The sequence below is a fragment of the Phaenicophaeus curvirostris genome, chromosome 26, assembly GCF_032191515.1.
Source record: "Phaenicophaeus curvirostris isolate KB17595 chromosome 26, BPBGC_Pcur_1.0, whole genome shotgun sequence".
Lineage (NCBI taxonomy): Eukaryota > Metazoa > Chordata > Aves > Cuculiformes > Cuculidae > Phaenicophaeus > Phaenicophaeus curvirostris.
The window spans coordinates 1,415,269-1,431,402 of record NC_091417.1 but is presented as its reverse complement, the minus strand read 5'-3'; the positions used below and the strand labels follow the sequence as shown (position 1 = coordinate 1,431,402).

Genomic DNA, 16,134 nt, shown 5'->3' with positions numbered 1-16,134 from the left:
TCTCCCAGCGCGGGGCTGGTGTGAACTGGGGGGCGGGGGAGCAGCACTCGGCCCTTGAGCCTGCATAGCTGGAAAAACACGTTGCCAGGAGCGTGCTGGCAGCTGGGATGCTTTGCGTGGCACGGCACGGCGCGGCTGGAGCTGGCACCGACCCCTGTCTGGGCTCCCCTTGTGCCCCAGAGCCTCCTCCTGGCGGGGGTCCTGGCTCTGTGGGGTCTTTATCATCGCAGCTGCCCAAGCATCGAGCGTGGGGAGCCCGGGACGCGGGGAGGGAGGTGGGTGGAGGAGCCTTGAGATAAGGTGGCAGACACAACACGGGGGCGGGGGGCAAAGGGAGGACCCTCCTTCCCAGCCCTTTTAAACGGTGTGAACCCCTCGGCCGGCACTGCTTGGCCATGGAGAAGACCACGGTGCTGATCACGGGCTGCTCCTCGGGCATTGGCTTGGGGCTGGCCGCGCGCCTGGCGGCCGACGCCGCTCACAGGTTCAAAGGTAAAGGGGGGACAGCGCCGGGGGGCGGCAGCCGGGGGGCTCCTGGGCCCGGCAGCGGCTGGAGAGGAGCCTGGGCTCCCACCACCACGCTCTCCCCTCCAGTCTACGCCACCATGCGCGACCCGGCCAAGGGCGAGCGGCTGCTGGAGCGCCTGGGGGGCTGCTGCCCCGCCACGCTGGACGTCCTGCAGCTCGATGTCACCGACCCGCGCTCGCTGGCGGCCGCAGTGCAGCGGGTGCAGGGGCAGCAACCGCTGGATGTGCTGGGTATGGCCCTTCCCGGTGTCCCCACTGTCCCCAGGGTGGCTGGGGGGACCCCTCTGGGGTCACCGATCCTCCCCGGGGCACGGGGAGCAGGTGCCAAATCACGGGAGGTGCCGCCAGTCCCGGGACTGGGTCGGGAGATGTTCAGTAGATGGGAGCTGGGTTTGGTGCTGGCCCATCGGCAGGGAACAGTGCCCCCGCTCCTGTCCTCTGGCTCCTCAGGGGTGCTGGGGAGCGGGCAGGGGCGCTGCGGGCAGCTCACGGTGCTGTGCTCCAGTCTGCAACGCCGGCGTGGGACTGATGGGTCCCCTGGAGACCTGCTCTGACCACGCCATGAAGACCGTCCTCGACGTGAACCTCTTTGGGACCATCCGCACCATCCAGGCGTTCCTGCCGGCCATGAAGCGCCGTGGGGCCGGGCGGATCATCGTCTCCAGCAGCATCGGGGGGCTGCAAGGTGAGACCTGGCCCTGCTGTGGGGAGCTACGAGGAAAGGAGCTGCTGTTCAGGGTGTGTTTCTGCCTCAGGGCTGCCCTTCAAAGCCGTGTACTGCGCCAGCAAGTTCGCCGTGGAGGGGCTGTGTGAGAGCCTGGCCATCGTCCTGCAGCCCTTCAACATCCAGTGAGTCCCGGTGGAGCCACGGGGATTGTGGCTCTTGTTCTCCAGGTGCTGGGATGGAGGTGATGGTGGGGATGGAGGTAGAGGTTGTGTTGGGGATGGAGGTGGAAGTGGTGTTGGGGATGGAAGTGGAGGTGGTGTTGGGGATGGAAGTGGAGGTGGTGTTGGGGATGGAAGTGGAGGTGGTGTTGGGGATGGAAGTGGAGGTGGTGTTGGGATGGAGGTGGAGGTGATGCTGGGATGGAGGTGAAAGTTTGGGATGCTGGGGTGGAGGGTGCTGTGGTGGCTCGCACACTTGGCTCAGAGCAGCCGCCGCATTCCCTCTCGCAGTGTGACGCTGGTAGAGTGCGGACCCGTCAACACCAGCTTCCTGGCCAACCTGCAGTGCCCGGACCCCGAGGGCAGCGAGCTGCAGGGCTTGGACACCAAGACACGGAATCTCTACCGCCGGTACCTCCAGCACTGCCAGAGCTTCTTCTGCGAGGCGGCCCAGGAGGTGGAGGAGGTGCTGCAGGTCAGTGCCTGGGCTGGGGGTTCCGGCGGGGTTCCGGCAGGGCTCCGCGGGGCTCGGGGCCGGGATGGATCTGGTCCCTCTGCCAGGTGTTCCTGGAGGCCATCGGCAGCCCCTGCCCTCCGCTGCGCTGCCTCACCACCCAGCGCTTCGCCTCGCTCTCCCGCCTGCGCCTGGACAGCCCCGATGGCTCCGCGTACGTCCAGGCCATGCACGACTTCGTCTTCGGCCACGGCGAGGCCGGCGATGCCAGCGAGCCCCAGCCCTGAGCGGAGCCGCCCTGGGGTGCCGACCCCGGTCCTGCAGACTCGGGCCCCCAGCCCTGTGGTGTCCGTCCCGTCCAGGGGCCTCGCTCCCACTGTGGCACCAATAAAGCCTTTGCAGCCACAGGGCCCCCTGCCTCCTGTCCTGCCCGGTCCCTGGTACCCACTGGGCTTCAGCCCGGTTCCCCGTGCCCGGTACGGGATCAGCCCGTTCTCTGGGGGCTTCCCCGCTTCCCACGCTCCGTTTGGCTCCCGGTACTGTGAGCGGGGGTTCACTCCTTTCCCCGGTGGGGTTCAGCCCCGTCCTCTGTGCCCGGCAGGGCCTCAGCCTGGTACTCGGAGGCTTCCCCGATTCCCACAGTCGGTTTGGCTCCCGGTGCCCGGTGGGGTTCAGCCCGGTCTGTGATGCTTAGTGGGGTTCAGCCCGGTCCCCGGTGGCTCCCCTGGTTCCCACACTCCGTTTGGATCCTGGTGCTGCGAGTGGGGCTTCATTCCGGTCCCCGTTCTTGGTAGGGGCTCATTCCGTTCCCTGTTGAGGGTTCAGCCGAGTACCCCGTGCCCGGTGGGGGCTCAGCCTGTTCTCCGGGGGCTCCCACGCTCCATTTGAATCCTGGTTCCATGAGCAGGGGTTCATTCTGTTCCCCGGTGCGGTTCATTCCGGTCCCCGTGCCCGGTGGGGGCTCAGCCCGTTCTCCGGGGGCTCCCACGCTCCGTTTGGATCCTGGTTCCATGCGCAGGGGCTCATTCCGGTCCCCGTGCCCAGTAGGGGTTTATTCTGTTCCCCGATCAGGGTTCAGCCTGGTCCCCGTGCCCGGTAGGGGCTCAGCCCGTTCTCCGGGGGCTCCCTCGCTCCGTTTGGATCCCGGTTCCACGAGCAGGGCCTCATTCCGGTCCCCGTGCCCGGTGCGCGCTCAGCCCGTCCCCCGTTCACTTCCGGTGCCCGGCGGGTCCGTCCCCCCCGCTCGCTCCGCCCCCGCTGTCCCGTTCCGGGGCGGTTCTCGTTCCGGGGCGGCTGCCGGTGCCGGCCCCGCTCGGGGCGGCGCGGGGCGATGTCTCGGTGGGGCCCGGGGCTGCTGGTGCTGACGGCGCCGCTGCGCTCGGTGTCCCGGCGGGCGGCGGCGGCGCTGGAGGCGGCGGCGGGGCTGGTGTCGGGGCCGCTCTACGTGCACCTGCAGCCGGGGCTGTCGCTCGCCGCCCCCGCGCCGGTCCCCGCCGCGCCCCCCGCCGGCCCCGAGCTGCTGCGGGCGCTGGCGGCGCTGTACGGGGCGGCGGCGGCGCGGGGCGACCTGGATCTGCGCGTCCTGCTCGGCCCCGGCCGCCGCCTCGCCCGCCCGCCCCGCGTGCTGCTCGCCCAGGAGCCGCTCGGGGCCCCGGGGCCGCTGCGGAGGGGCCTGCGGCTCCTCGCCTCCGCCGCCTACGGCTGCTGCCCCGGGCTGCCCGCGCTGCTGCTCGGTACGTGCCGGGGGGGAGCTGCGAGCCCCGGGGCCGCCTCCAGCCCGACCCCTCTGCGATCTCCCCCCATCCCCCCGGCGGAGAGGGGCCGGGGGGGGCTGGTTGGCAGCGACTGAACAGGAGCCAGCAGGGGCCCAGGTGGCCAAGAAGGCCAATGGCATCTTGGCTTGGATCAGAGCCGGCGTGGCCAGCAGGGCCAGGGAGGTTCTTCTCCCTCTGTGCTCGGCACTGGTGAGACCAAACCTCGAATCCTGGGGTCAGTTCTGGGCCCCTCACCACAAGAAGGATGTTGAGGCTCTGGAGCGAGTCCAGAGAAGAGCAACGAAGCTGGGGAAGGGGCTGGAGAACAAGTCTGAGGGACCTGGGGGTGTTTAGCCTGGAGAAGAGGAGGCTGAGGGGAGACCTCATTGCTCTCTGCAACTACCTGAGAGGAGGTTGTGGAGAGGAGGGAGCTGGGCTCTTCTGCCAAGGGACAGGGGACAGGATGAGAGGGAATGGCCTCAAGCTCCACCAGGGGAGGTTTAGGCTGAACATGAGAAAATAGTTTTTCACAGAAAGGGTCATTGGGCACTGGCAGAGGCTGCCGAGGGAGGGGGTTGAGTCCCCTTCCCTGGGGGGGTTTGAAGGACATGTGGACAAGGTGCTCAGTGACATGGTTTAATGGTTGGTAGGAATGGTTGGACTTGATGGTCCTGGAGGTCTTTTCCAACCTGGTGATTCTGTGGTCCCCAGTGCAATCCCCAGTCCCGACCCTGGTGATCCCGGTGCCTTGCCCAGTGTGAACCTCAGCACAGCCCCCAGTGCTTTCCCTGGTGCAGACCCTGCTGTGTTTCCCCGTGCAGACCCTGATCTGGACTCCGGTGCAGACCCCGACCTGGACCCCAGCGCAGACCAGGACTCAGCGCTCCCCAGCTTCTCCGACGTGGTGGTCGGCGGCACCTTTGACCGCCTGCACGGTGCCCACCGCCTTCTGCTCAGCGCCTGCTGCCTCCTGGCCCAGCACCGGCTCGTGGCCGGGTTGGCTGACGGGGATCTGCTCCGCCGTGAGTACCGGGGCGGCCAGCACCGTGCAGGAACAGGGGGAGATGGGGGTTTCTTGGGGTTTGACCAGGATGGGGCACAGAAAGGGGCCAGTGGTCCAGACCAGCAGCCTCCCCGTGTCACAGATGGGTTTCATCTCCATCACCCTCTGCTCCAAGAAGAGGAGGCTGAGGGGAGACCTTATCGCTCTCTGCAGCTCCCTGAGAGGAGGTTGTGGTGAGGTGGATGCTGGTCTCTTCTCCCAGATAACAAGTGATGAGACAGGAGAAAATGGCCAGGGGAGGTTTGGACTGGATACTAGGAAAAATTTCTTCACTGAAAGGGTTCTCAGGCACTGGACAAGGCTGCCCAGGGAGGTGGTGGAGTCCCCATCCCTGGAGGGATTTAAAAACTGGGCAGACAAGGTGCTCAGGGATGGTTTAGTAATAGACAGGTACGGTTGGTCTCGATGATCTCAAAGGTCTTTTCCAACCAAATGCTTCTGTGATTATGTGATTGCATGCTGTTAAACAGACACTCTCTTGCTTCTCCACCCTCCTGGCACCTGGCAGACAAGGTCCTGATGGAGCTGATTGAGCCGTATGAGCTGCGAGAGGCAAAGCTGCGGGAGTTCCTGGAGGACGTGAAGCCCTCGCTGCGTTACGACATTGTTCCTCTGGCCGACCCCTACGGCCCCTCGGTGACAGACCCAAACCTGCAGTGCTTGGTGGTCAGCGAGGAGACCCGCAGAGGAGGGGAGGCTGTCAACAAGAAGAGACTTGAAAATGTAAATGCCTTGATGATCCAGTGGGTCTCTTTCTACCTGGTTATTCTATGATTCTATAATTCCCTTCCTTGTATCCCCACCTGCCTTTGGCTGTGGGCACATTCGATCTCGATGAGCCACCGGTCCTGCGTGCATGGAAGGTTGGGATCGTGCTGGGAACGGGCCCCTCATGGGAATGGAGCTGCCCCATGGGGATGCTGGCAGCAGCCACAGCCTTATTTGTTCTGCTTTGTTCAGACCTTGACCTCCCACCGAGCCTCCTTCCTTCCACTTTGTCTCCAGGGCTGACACCCTTGGGTTTTTTTTCTCTTGGCAGGGGCTCCCTGAGCTGGTTCTCTACGAGATCCTGTTGATGAAGGACCCTGACCACACTCAGAATGAGGAGGAGAAGATCAGCTCCTCCAGCCTCCGGCACCGGCTGCTGGGCACGTTGCTGCGGCCCCCGCGGGTGAGGGGGGACACTGTGGGCTGCGAGGAGGGACCGTGTGCCTGGCAGGAGGGGTGGCAGGCTCAGGGCTGGGGAACCAGCTTGTCCCCCTGCCCTGGAGGGGCAGGTTTTGGGGGGCCGCCTGCCTGCTGCTCAGGCAAGAGCTGGACCCTGCTCTGCAGCACCAGGACCTTTCGTGCCCCTCTCCAGGATGGGTGGTTGGAGCGTGCAGGCAGAGCCTGCGTCCCCTGTCTGCTGGCAACAGCTTTCCTTCTTCCCTTAGCAAGACCCTGCCTTGCCTTCACACCCATACGTGATCGGCCTGACTGGAGGAACTGGGAGCGGAAAATCCTCCATCGCTAAACTCCTGGGGCAGCTGGGAGCGTTCCTCATCGACGCTGACAAGCTGGGCCACGCTGTCTACGTCCCCGGTGGCCCTGCCTACGAGCGGGTGGTGGCAGCCTTTGGGGCAGGTAGAGCCACCGAGGGCTGCGGAGAAGACTGGGATGAGGAAGAGGAGGAAGGGGCGGCATCGTCGTGGCGTCCCAAGGAGGCGTCCTGGCCTGTGCTCTCCTCCCCATGGGATTTTGGCTCCACACCGTCCACATTGGACTCTGTAGCCAATTCAGTGATCGTTGGGTTGCGCCTAAAATCTTGCCCATCCTGAGTTACAGCTGCTGTAAACTGGTGTGGAAGGCTAAATCCAGCTGTTATTTTTCTAGGAAAACTTCTTCCCTGGCCTTTTCTGGAGTACAGCTGCCAGGCCAGGCCCTGCAGCTCCTTTCTGGGTTCCTTTAGGAGCCCCATGTCCAAATCCTTTCCCTCCCACCTAGGCTGCCGCAGGGAAGTGAGTTGGATTCACTCCTCCCAAACCTGTTCTGCTTCTGTCCTGCAGAGATCTTGAATGAAGATGGGACGATAAACAGGAAAGTCCTTGGGGCCAAAGTGTTTGGAAACGAGGTGAGAGCAGCACAGAGCCTGGCAATATTTAACCTCCTCGGTGGGGAACTCTGCCTCTGTGCTGAGGCTTTTGGATTTTCAGCCCTTTGAGCTGATGACGCCTTCCTGACTGCACTTGCTGGCAGTGACGTACGGACAGGACACAGAGATCTTGTCTCTGTAGCCATCAGCAGCCACACAGGACACACTCCTCTTGCCCCAGCGGCTGCTGCTGCCTCCACGTCCCCATCCTTGTCCCCTCTGTCCCTCGCACGTCCTTCACCCAGTGCGGAGCAACAGCCCTGATGTACGAGCTGGTTCTTTGGGTGCCACCAGCGGTTCCCTTGTTGGTGCCCAGGGGTTCTAAGGGCAAGTAACTGACTCCATCGTGGCACTTTCCAGGAGCGGCTGAAGAGTCTCACGGACATCGTATGGCCTGAGATAGCCCGTATGGTCAAGGAGCAGATCAGGGAGGCAGATGCTCAAGGTAACTGGGGCAGCTCGCATGGCAGCACAGAGGTGGGAGCTGAGCGCGTGATCTTCTGCAGCACAACACTACCCAGAGCCCAGGAACCTTGCGACTGCCAGGTAACGAGGAACGTCCTCCTTCCCTAGGAAAGTCCGTGTGCGTGCTGGACGCTGCCGTGCTGCTGGAGGCTGGCTGGCAAGACATGGTCCACGAGGTGTGGACGACCATCATCCCGCAGGAGGAGGTGGGTGGTGCCCCTTGGCCCGTCGCTGGCTGTTGGAGTTGGTTCTCGGCTTCTCCTCCAAGCACCCGAGCGTCCTCTCTGAGCACCCGCGTGTCCCCTCTGGTCCTGCCAGGCGGTGAAGCGCATCGTGGCCAGGGACGGGCTGAGCGAGGAGGCTGCCCGCAGCCGGGTGCAGAGCCAGATGACCAACAGCCAGCGCGTGGAGCAGGCGCAGGTGGTGCTGTGCACGCTCTGGGAGCCGGAGATCACCCGTAAGCAGGTAGAGCCCAGGCTGGGATCTGTCTTGGTGGCCGAGGGGATGGTGGGTGACGGGACGGGAGGGCTCAGTGCTATGCCTGAGTCACACACGGTGTGTTGGATGTGCTGCTCACCACCCAGGCACAGCCACAGGGATGAATTCAGGGATGTGGATGCAGCAGGGAGGGGCCAGGAAGCACAGAATCCTCGTGTCACACCCCTCCCTGTGCTGTGGTACCACTGGCCTTGACCCTGGCCTGGCTGCGGGCTCTGAGGGCCACCCCGTGTGGGTTCTCTGGCAGGTGGAGAAGGCCTGGGACCTCCTGCAGCAGCGCCTGAGCCAGGAGCGCAGCAAGTGACGGGGTCACTGTTCCCTCGACCATCATGGGCTGATCCCACACGGGCAGGATCGGAGGCGAGGGTCCTGGCATCGCGTGCCATCGACGAGCCAACCGTGCCAGGGAGGAGAGCAGTGTGGGGACAGAGCTCACCCACCATGTCCAGCCCCGCGGTGGGGTGAGGGGCTGGGGATCCTGCCGTCCCCTGGTGAGGGGGGAGACGTTGCAGCAGCTCCTTGGGCTGAGAGACTGGGACCACACCAGTGCCTGGGACTCCCTGTGTGACAGTAAAGCTGTTTCTCCCTCAGCACGTGTCTGTGTGCTGCTCCCATCCCTGTGTCCCAGCCTGGCACCCATCACAGCTGCCCCTGGCTCCCACTGTGGAGAGTGACAAGATCTTAAAACAGATTTTTTTGTGATATGCCTCCCCACCCTCACAGGAAAACATTTCTGAGATGATATCTTAGGAAATCTCCCCTATTTCAGTGGAAAACCGTTCCCCCTCATCCTATCCCTCCACTCCCTGATCAAGAGCCCCTCCCCAGCTTTCTGCAGAGAGAGACCTGGGGGTGCTGGTTGGCAGTGGCTGAACACGAGCCAGCAGTGGCTCAGGGGGCCAAGAAAGCCAACAGCCTCCTGGGGTGGCTCAGCCCTGGGGCGGCCAGCAGGAGCAGGGAGGGGATCAACACTGTGCTCAGTGCTGGTGAGGCTGCACCTCGAATCCTGGGGTGACTTCTGGGCCCCTCACTACGAGAAAGACCTTGAGGGGTTGGGACGCGTCCAGAGAAGGGAACGGAGCTGGGGAAGGGGCTGGAGAACAAGGATTGTGGGGGCGGCTGAGAGCCCTGGGGCTGTTTGGTGTGGCGGAGGCTGAGGGGAGGCCTCGCCGCTGTCTCTAACCCCCCAGAGGCGGGGGGGGGGGGGGGGGGGGGGGGGGGGCGCTGGTCTCTGCTCCCAGGGGGGAGCGATGGGAGGAGAAAACGGCCTCAAGTTGCTCCCGGGGAGGGCGAGATTGGATACCGGGAAAACTTCTTCACGGAAAGGGCTCTGGGGCCCTGGCAGAGGCCGCGCAGGGAGGCGGAGGAGCCCCCATCCCCGGAGGGTTTAGAGGCCGCGCAGACGCGGAGCTCGGGGAGGGCAGCGGCCCCTCAGCTCGAGGCCTTTTCCGCGGGGAGGGGCGGCCACGTGACCTCGGGGAGGGCGAAGGGGAACCACGTGATTGGGGAGGGAGTCACGTGACCGCGGCGGAAGATGGCGGAGCCGCCGGGCGCCGAGGAGCCGTGGGGGAAGGTGCGTCCGCGGCCTCGGGGGCTCCGGGGGGGGGGCGGGGGCCGGGCCGAGGCTCCAACGGGGCCGGGCTGGGGGTCAGAGGGGCTGGGGGGGCGCTTAGACTAGGGCTTAGAGGGGCTGGGGGGGATGTGGGGCTGATCTGAGGTGTGGGGGCTTAGGGAGGGCCGAGGCGCGGGGCTGGGCGCGGGGGGCTGCGCGGCGAGGCAGGGGCTGGGCCGGGGCTCTGGGGCTCGAGGGGCTGTGCGGGGGCTGCATGGGGACCAGGGCTCGGGCTGAGGTGGGGGCTGAGCTGCAGGGGCCAGCTTGGGGGGGTTGTTCCAGGGGCTGGGGGGGGACAGGGCTGCGTTTTGCTGCTCCAGCCCCTCTGACCTCTCTCCTCCCACATCAGGTGGACGCAGCCTGCAGTGACAATGGCCTAGACTCAGGTAGGTGCCAGCTATCATTCTGTGCCTGCTCACACACCCTGACATTGTCCCTGACCCTACGAAACCTCTTCTTCCAGCGCTCTTCATGGAAAATGCTAGGAAAGGAAGCATCGTGTCACGAGCCAACAGCATCGGCTCCACCAGTGCCTCTTCTGTCCCCAACACAGGTGGGCCTGTGGGGCTTGTCCTCTGCGCTGTGGGTTTCCCTGTTCCCCAGGCAGCCCAGCATGGAGCAGTGCCCTAAGATCTCACCACTGGGCCGAGGGTGTGAGCGTAGCTGCCTCTCTTGCCCACTGGGAGGATGGTGGGGAACAGTATCGGGGCCCTGTAGTTTCCAGCAGTGTTTGGGGTAGGGAATTGGTCAGGTTTTGATGCCTTTCCAAGGGAGGTGCAGACATCTTCCTGTGCCCAGCTCTGTAATGGGAGGGAAAGGGTTGGTAGTGCCTCTCAGAGCACCTACAGGAAAGCTAGGGAGGAGTCTTGATCAGGGAGTGAAGGGAGAGGACGAGAGGAATGGTTTTCAGCTGAAAAAGGGGAGATTGAGATCTTAGGAAGAAATGTTTTCCTGTGAGGGTGGGGAGGCCCTGGCCCAGGCTGCCCAGAGCAGGGGTGGCTGCCCCATCCCTGGAGGGGTTCAAGGCCAGGCTGGATGGGGCTTGGAGCCCCTGATCCAGTGGGAGGTGTCCCTGCCCATGGCAGGGGTGGAACTGGATGGGCTTTGAGGTCCCTTCCAACCCAAACCCAGCATGATTCTGTGATCCGTCCTTGGCCCAACCTGCTGGAGCTGCCTGCAGCAGGAGACGGAGCCTGGCTGGCACCTCAAGGAGTCACCCACTCCGTGTGCCTCGGGGCTTCACCCGTCGGGCTTCCTCTCACTCAGGCAAGTTCTCTCCCCACAGATGACGAGGACAGTGATTACCAGCAGGAGTCCTACAAGGAGTCATACAAGGACCGGCGCAGGCGGGCGCACACCCAGGCGGAGCGCAAGAGGCGAGATGCCATCAAGGTAACCCTTGTGGGCTGTTGGGGCGCAGTGGTCCTGCGGCACCGAGATCCCTGCTGTTTTCGGCACCTTCCCCTTTACTTTGGTGCCAGATTTGCCCTCTTGACACGAGCGGGCTGCAAAGCCACCACGGGGCTGTCTGGCCGTGCAGTGGGAGCTGGGATTTGATTCCTTTTGAAACAGCCAGTCTGGCACGGCTGATCTCCAAACGCCTGAGCTGTGGCTCTGCTTCCCCGCAGAAAGGCTACGATGACTTGCAGGCCATCGTTCCCACTTGTGAGCAGCAGGATTTCTCCCTAGGCTCCCAGAAGCTGAGCAAGGCCATCGTCCTCCAGAAAAGTGAGTCTTGATGGTGGGGAGGGGGAAGAGTTTGCTACCAGCCCCTAAAATGCGTCGCTGGAGCTGTGCAGCACAGGGGTCTGGTGCTTGGGAACCTTACGGGGTGACTGTGTGGAGGGAGTCTGGGTGCTGGGCGCCTTCTCCCAAGTAACAAGCAATTGGATGAGAGGGAATGGCCTCAAGTTGTACCAGGGGACGTTTAGATTGGACATCAGGAAAAATTTCTTTACTGACAGAGTGGTGAAGCCCTGGCAGAGGCTGCCCAGGGCAGTGGGGGAGTCTCCATCCCTGGAGGGGTTAAAAAACCACATAGATGTGGCACTTCAGGACATGGTTCAGCAGGGTCTGGGTGCCTGTGTGCTCTTGAGGCCTCACTTTATCTTTTCATGCTCAGCCATTGACTACATCCAGTTCCTGCACAAGGAAAAGAAGAAGCAAGAGGAGGAAGTTTCTGTCCTGAGGAAAGACGTGATGGCCTTGAAGATCATGAAAGTGTAAGGGAAGAGCTGTCGGTTGCTTCCGTTTCCTCTGCTGTCCTTTCAAGGCTTCGTGGGTGCACTCAGTGCTGGGAGACGGCGCCCAGAGTTCCCTGTCCCTCCTGCTGTCATCGTTTCTGCTCCGGCAGCTCATTCCTGTGGGTCCGTCTTGCTCAGTTGGTGGAGTTTGGTATGAAGGCGGACCTGAGTCAGTCTGCTCCCAGTGTCAGGAGCAGCTGCAGCTTCCCAGTGATTATTTCCTTGAAGGATCTTCCGCAGACGCGTGGTCTTGTCCTTCCCTGTGCCGTTTGCCGTGGCTGGCGATGAGCAGTGAGCTCTGCCCTGCGAGGCCTCGCTCTGATGATCACAGGGCATTTGCTTTGTTTCAGAAACTACGAGCAGATTGTGAAAGCGCATCAGGACAACCCAAACGAGGGGGAGGGCCCCATCTCCGATGAGATGAAGTTCAATGTTTTTCAAGGCATTATGGATTCCCTCTTCCAGTCCTTTAACGCCTCCATTTCGGTAACGAGCTTTCAGGAGCTCTCGGCTTGTGTCTTCAGCTGGATTGAGGAGCACTGCAAGCCCCAGGTGAGCGCAGGCGCTTCTTGTGATGGGAAATGGGGCAGAGACCTTTGCACCCAGCTGGAGTTCAGGGCTGGCTGAGGCTGTTCCCTCTCCTGGGGCTTCCGAGGGGGCAGCGTGGCTGTGCTGGACTGGGGCAGGCTGGGAGATGGTGCCGTAGCTCTGGAGCTCTGGTTTGGTGCCAAAACTAGCCAGGGGGAAGTCCTGCTTGGTCCCCATCACTCCTTCGGGACACCTAAAGGTGCTTTGGGAATTGGGAAACCTCGGTGGGGCCAGGTCCAGGTGTGGCAGCAGCAGCGTCTCCTGTACTGGTGTCAGGTACTTGGCACTGCGTGTGCTGGGCTGGGACGGTGCCTGCAGCTCGTGTCGCTGCCTCTGGCCGGAGCTGCTCACCAGGAACAGGCTTTTTCTCCATGGGAATGACTGATTGTGTCTCCTTTCTGCTCCAGACGCTGCGGGACATCGTCATCGGGGTCCTGCACCAGCTGAAGAGTCAGCTCTACTGAGCGCAGGGACAGGCTGGGCCATCGCCCTCGCTGCTGTTCCTAAAGTTTCTCCGGATTATTTATTGTATGAACCACAAAACCAAACCCAGGTTGTGCAGACACCGCTGCTCCACAGGTGATCACAAAATAGCTGTAGAGACTAAGAAAAGGGGAGAAGAAAAAAAAAAAATGGGGGTGTGGTGTGTGGAGTAGAGATTGTTAAGGTGCCAGGGAGGCTGTGGCACAGGCAGGGGAGGTGGATGTGCCTGTGCCCCTGCCCCTGTGCCCCAGAGCAGCTCTGCTCTGTAACCTCTCGCCCCTGGTACCACCCCACAGGAAGGGGGTGAAATGAAAACCCTGCTAAATGCTGTGGTTTCTGTTTTAAGGAGGCTGGGAACAGGCTGCTTCTGCCTCCCGCTCGAGCAGCTCCCTCGGGGCAGGGTTCTGAGCTGCACAGAACCACAAACCTTGTGTTTGTGTCCCCTTTCTGATGCAACAGAAGCCCCAGAGTGCTTTGCACACGGGGTGTCACCCAGGTGATGTTCTGTGGTGCAGAAAATCCTCGCCCGTGGGGGCGCAGATTCCAGGCAGGGCTCGGGCACAGAACAGCGACGTGAGAGCCCCCGAGAGGCTCTGCCAGAAGCAGCCTCCTGCCCAGGAGGAGACTGTGGAGCTTTACCCCCTTCACACACAAAAGCAATGTATTTTTCTATTGTGAAAAGCAACTAAATAAATTTTGCTGAATGTTTTAATGATTCTTCTGATTTCATTTGGGTTCCCAGAGCTGGCTGGAGACAGAGATGTTGAAGCCCAGGTCACGGCTAGACCAGAGCCCGTGTTTCTTGGGTCCCGGTTGCGCTGTGGGAAGTGGCTAAAGCACACACAGAGCTCTGCGTCCATAACAGCCACCAGTTTATTCCCTCACAGAGGCAATCGCTCCCTTTTCCTACTGGAATACCAAGGGCTCCACAACAGCGTGTGTGTCTCCCTTTCCCACCAGCCCCATGTGCTGAGGGGAGGGGAAAGGGACCCTCCGCCCAGTGCCCCCAACCACCCCTGCTGCTGGAACGCACCGTGAAACAAAGGCATAAAAAACACGCAGGGCGAGCCCAAGCCCTGCAAAAAGAGGGGAAAACCAACCCAACTGCTGAATTCCACCATCAGCTCCTTGTCCTCCCTGATGCAAAGACCCCAAGCGCCTCACACAGCCGCCGGCAGCGTGACGTGGTGATCCTCATCCGTCTCTATCCCAACCTCCTCCTGTTCCGGCACAGAGTGGCTCAGCGGGGCCGGGCAGGCGGAACCGGGTCTGCGGGGCTGAGCTGGGCTGCCGTACTTACAAAGAACTGCTTCTTGCTCTTGGGGTAGCCCTCCAGGATGGCGTCCAGCAGCTCGGTTGCCTGGCAGGACACGGCTGCGGTGAGGGCTGCGCCAGCACCAGGCAGCTCCCGGTTCCGAGGTCTGTCACTCTCCGCAGTGCGGGAGCAGCCGCTTCCAACCCCAAGGGAGCCCCGTTTGCCTCCCAGGGGCTCGTGCGTTTGGGCACAGCAGCGACACGGCCTCTTCCCAGGGGATTCTCCTGGTCCCCTTGAGTCTTTGGGAAGGTGCTCGTCTCACAGAGCTGCCCAGCAGACCCTGCACCCCTGTCACCGTCCCCTCCCGGCGCTGACCACCCACCCTACGCGACGGCGAGGCCGTTACCATTCGCTTCCTCCTCCGCCACTCCCTGCAGTAAAGCTTCTGCTCGCTGCAGACCTGCCGAGGGCAAGGCGAAGTGAGAACCAGGCAGCCGCTGCCCCGTGGAGCCGCCCCCCACGACCCAGGACCCACACGGCACAGAACCCAACATCGGCACAGGTTGGGTCGGAGAGCCAGTCACCTGGACGCCAGGACAGGCCCAGCCTTTGCTCGGCCACCACTGCCCTGCCCCTCACCTTCTCCTTCTCCTCCGGCGTGACGTGGCTGCTGGCAGATTTCATCCTCTCCAGCTTCTCCGAGTAACCGGCGCACTCGCTCCGCAGCTCCTCCAGCTCCTTGGCCATCTCGGTGGTCGTCACGGAGCTGTTCAGGTCCCTCAGCTCTGCCGGGGCGGCACCGATCACCGGGGTACAGCTGCCCGTTCCCGCAGGGATCCGGCTGCTCCTGGTGCTCCGGCAGCCGGATGGAGACACTCACCTGCCTCCAGCTGCCGGCAGCTCTGCTGCAGCGCCTGCACGGCGGCGGCGCGCGCGGTGATCTCCCCATCCAGGCTGCGGAGCTCAGCCTCGCTGGCAGCCGGGAGCTGCTCCTGCGGCCAAGTGGAGCGGCGGGTGAGCAGGGACCTGCGAGCAGGGGCAGCGCTGGGGGCTGCGCCTCACCTGGTTGGCAAAGTAGATCTTCTGCTTCCCATACGCCTTCTCCCGAATGAGGCCCTGCTGCGCCAGCTGCTCCAGCGCCTTCACCACGGCCTGCGGGACCGGGGCCGTTAGCTGCACCCCAGGGACCGTGCTCCCCACCCTGACCCTGTGCTCCTTGGCTTGCTCCTCGTGCTCCCAACCCCATGTTCCCTGGGAGCCTCCCTGGCCCCGTGTTCTCCAGGACCCTCCCCGGCCCCGTGTTCCCCGGGACCCTCCCCGGCCCCACGTTCCAAAGGACCCTCCCCGGCCCCGCGTTCCAAAGGACCCTCCCCGGCCCCGCGCTCCCCGGGACCCTCCCCGGCCCGGCCCGGTCCCGCTCACCGCCTTGCCCAGCCCGTGCTCCCGCTGCAGGTTCCCGAAGGCGTCCTGGGCGCTGTAGGGCCGGTTCTGCTCCCGCAGATACCGCAGCAGCACGGCGGCAGGGCCTCCTGCGGGACAGCGCGCGGGTCACCGAGGCCGCTCGGGGGTCCCCGCCCCACGGGGCCCGCCCCCCGCCCGCTCTCACCGCCCGCCGCGCCGCCTTCGCGGCTCTTGCTCATCCTCCCGCGCGCCCCGTCCGCGGCGATGACGCACTTCTGGCGCGCTGCCCGCTCCCGGCCGGCGGTGATGACGCACTTCCGGCGCGCCGCTCGTGCCCGAGGGGCGGGAAGGAAGAGAGGCGGGCTCTGATGGGTCGCGGGGAGAAGGAGAGGAAGAGAGATGGACTCTGATTGGCCGCTGCGAGACAGAGGCGGATTTTGATTGGCTGCGGGGAGAAGGAACGACGAGAGGCGGCATCTGATTGGCTGAATGGAGGAAAAAAGGATCCCAAAGGGAATCCGATTGGTCGCTGGGCGATAGGAGACGGACCCCGGTCTCCAGCAACCGGGACGGGGTGTCCGCGCACAGCGGCGCTCCTGGCTGCAGAAACAGCATCGGAATCGTGTTTCACGGCTTAGAAAAAGCAACGGGAAAGGCGCCGCAGACGCCCAGGACACCCCTGGCCTTCCCCCCTGGGTTTGGGATCACGCAGGCGATGGAGCTCAGCTGGAGGGAGAGGAGAGGCTGAGGGAAGGTGCCTCCCCTTACGTGACA

General features: G+C 63.5%; 4 protein-coding genes across 9 annotated transcripts; 3 read left to right on the top strand and 1 right to left on the bottom strand.

Annotated features, from left to right (window-relative positions):
* Positions 1 to 62: 62 nt before the first annotated feature.
* HSD17B1 (hydroxysteroid 17-beta dehydrogenase 1) lies at positions 63 to 2,296 on the top strand. Of its 5 annotated transcripts, none has more exons than XM_069876868.1 (6): positions 63 to 492; positions 595 to 759; positions 1,034 to 1,213; positions 1,284 to 1,377; positions 1,705 to 1,888; positions 1,975 to 2,296. In XM_069876868.1, exons 1-6 carry the CDS (start codon positions 396 to 398, stop codon positions 2,152 to 2,154), a joined length of 900 nt encoding a protein of 299 aa, XP_069732969.1. In that variant the 5' UTR covers positions 63 to 395; the 3' UTR covers positions 2,155 to 2,296. The 5 variants fall into 5 exon arrangements, with proteins under 5 accessions (XP_069732969.1, XP_069732967.1, XP_069732970.1 ...); XM_069876866.1 differs by having other exon boundaries at positions 1,266 to 1,377; XM_069876869.1 differs by lacking the exon at positions 595 to 759 and having other exon boundaries at positions 1,266 to 1,377.
* An 881-nt stretch (positions 2,297 to 3,177) lies between these two features.
* Positions 3,178 to 8,368, top strand: COASY (Coenzyme A synthase). Its single transcript, XM_069877041.1, has 10 exons — positions 3,178 to 3,600; positions 4,443 to 4,643; positions 5,193 to 5,407; positions 5,724 to 5,855; positions 6,118 to 6,307; positions 6,730 to 6,794; positions 7,176 to 7,260; positions 7,389 to 7,486; positions 7,599 to 7,745; positions 8,026 to 8,368. Exons 1-10 carry the CDS (start codon positions 3,198 to 3,200, stop codon positions 8,080 to 8,082), a joined length of 1,593 nt encoding a protein of 530 aa, XP_069733142.1. The 5' UTR covers positions 3,178 to 3,197; the 3' UTR covers positions 8,083 to 8,368.
* Positions 8,369 to 9,284: 916 nt separating this feature from the next.
* On the top strand, positions 9,285 to 12,878 carry MLX (MAX dimerization protein MLX). Its single transcript, XM_069877029.1, has 8 exons — positions 9,285 to 9,351; positions 9,740 to 9,776; positions 9,854 to 9,943; positions 10,676 to 10,782; positions 11,019 to 11,118; positions 11,513 to 11,612; positions 11,984 to 12,185; positions 12,629 to 12,878. The coding sequence occupies exons 1-8, from the start codon at positions 9,313 to 9,315 to the stop codon at positions 12,683 to 12,685; spliced, it is 732 nt and encodes a 243-aa protein (XP_069733130.1). The 5' UTR covers positions 9,285 to 9,312; the 3' UTR covers positions 12,686 to 12,878.
* Positions 12,879 to 13,394: 516 nt separating this feature from the next.
* On the bottom strand, positions 13,395 to 15,685 carry PSMC3IP (PSMC3 interacting protein). Of its 2 annotated transcripts, none has more exons than XM_069877030.1 (8): positions 15,566 to 15,685; positions 15,382 to 15,488; positions 15,022 to 15,111; positions 14,840 to 14,951; positions 14,599 to 14,744; positions 14,342 to 14,419; positions 14,005 to 14,064; positions 13,395 to 13,924 (listed from the first exon to the last, which is right to left on the bottom strand). In XM_069877030.1, the coding sequence occupies exons 1-8, from the start codon at positions 15,597 to 15,599 to the stop codon at positions 13,865 to 13,867; spliced, it is 687 nt and encodes a 228-aa protein (XP_069733131.1). In that variant the 5' UTR covers positions 15,600 to 15,685; the 3' UTR covers positions 13,395 to 13,864. The 2 variants fall into 2 exon arrangements, with proteins under 2 accessions (XP_069733131.1, XP_069733132.1); XM_069877031.1 differs by having other exon boundaries at positions 14,366 to 14,419; positions 15,566 to 15,671.
* Between the last annotated feature and the right edge of the window lie 449 nt (positions 15,686 to 16,134).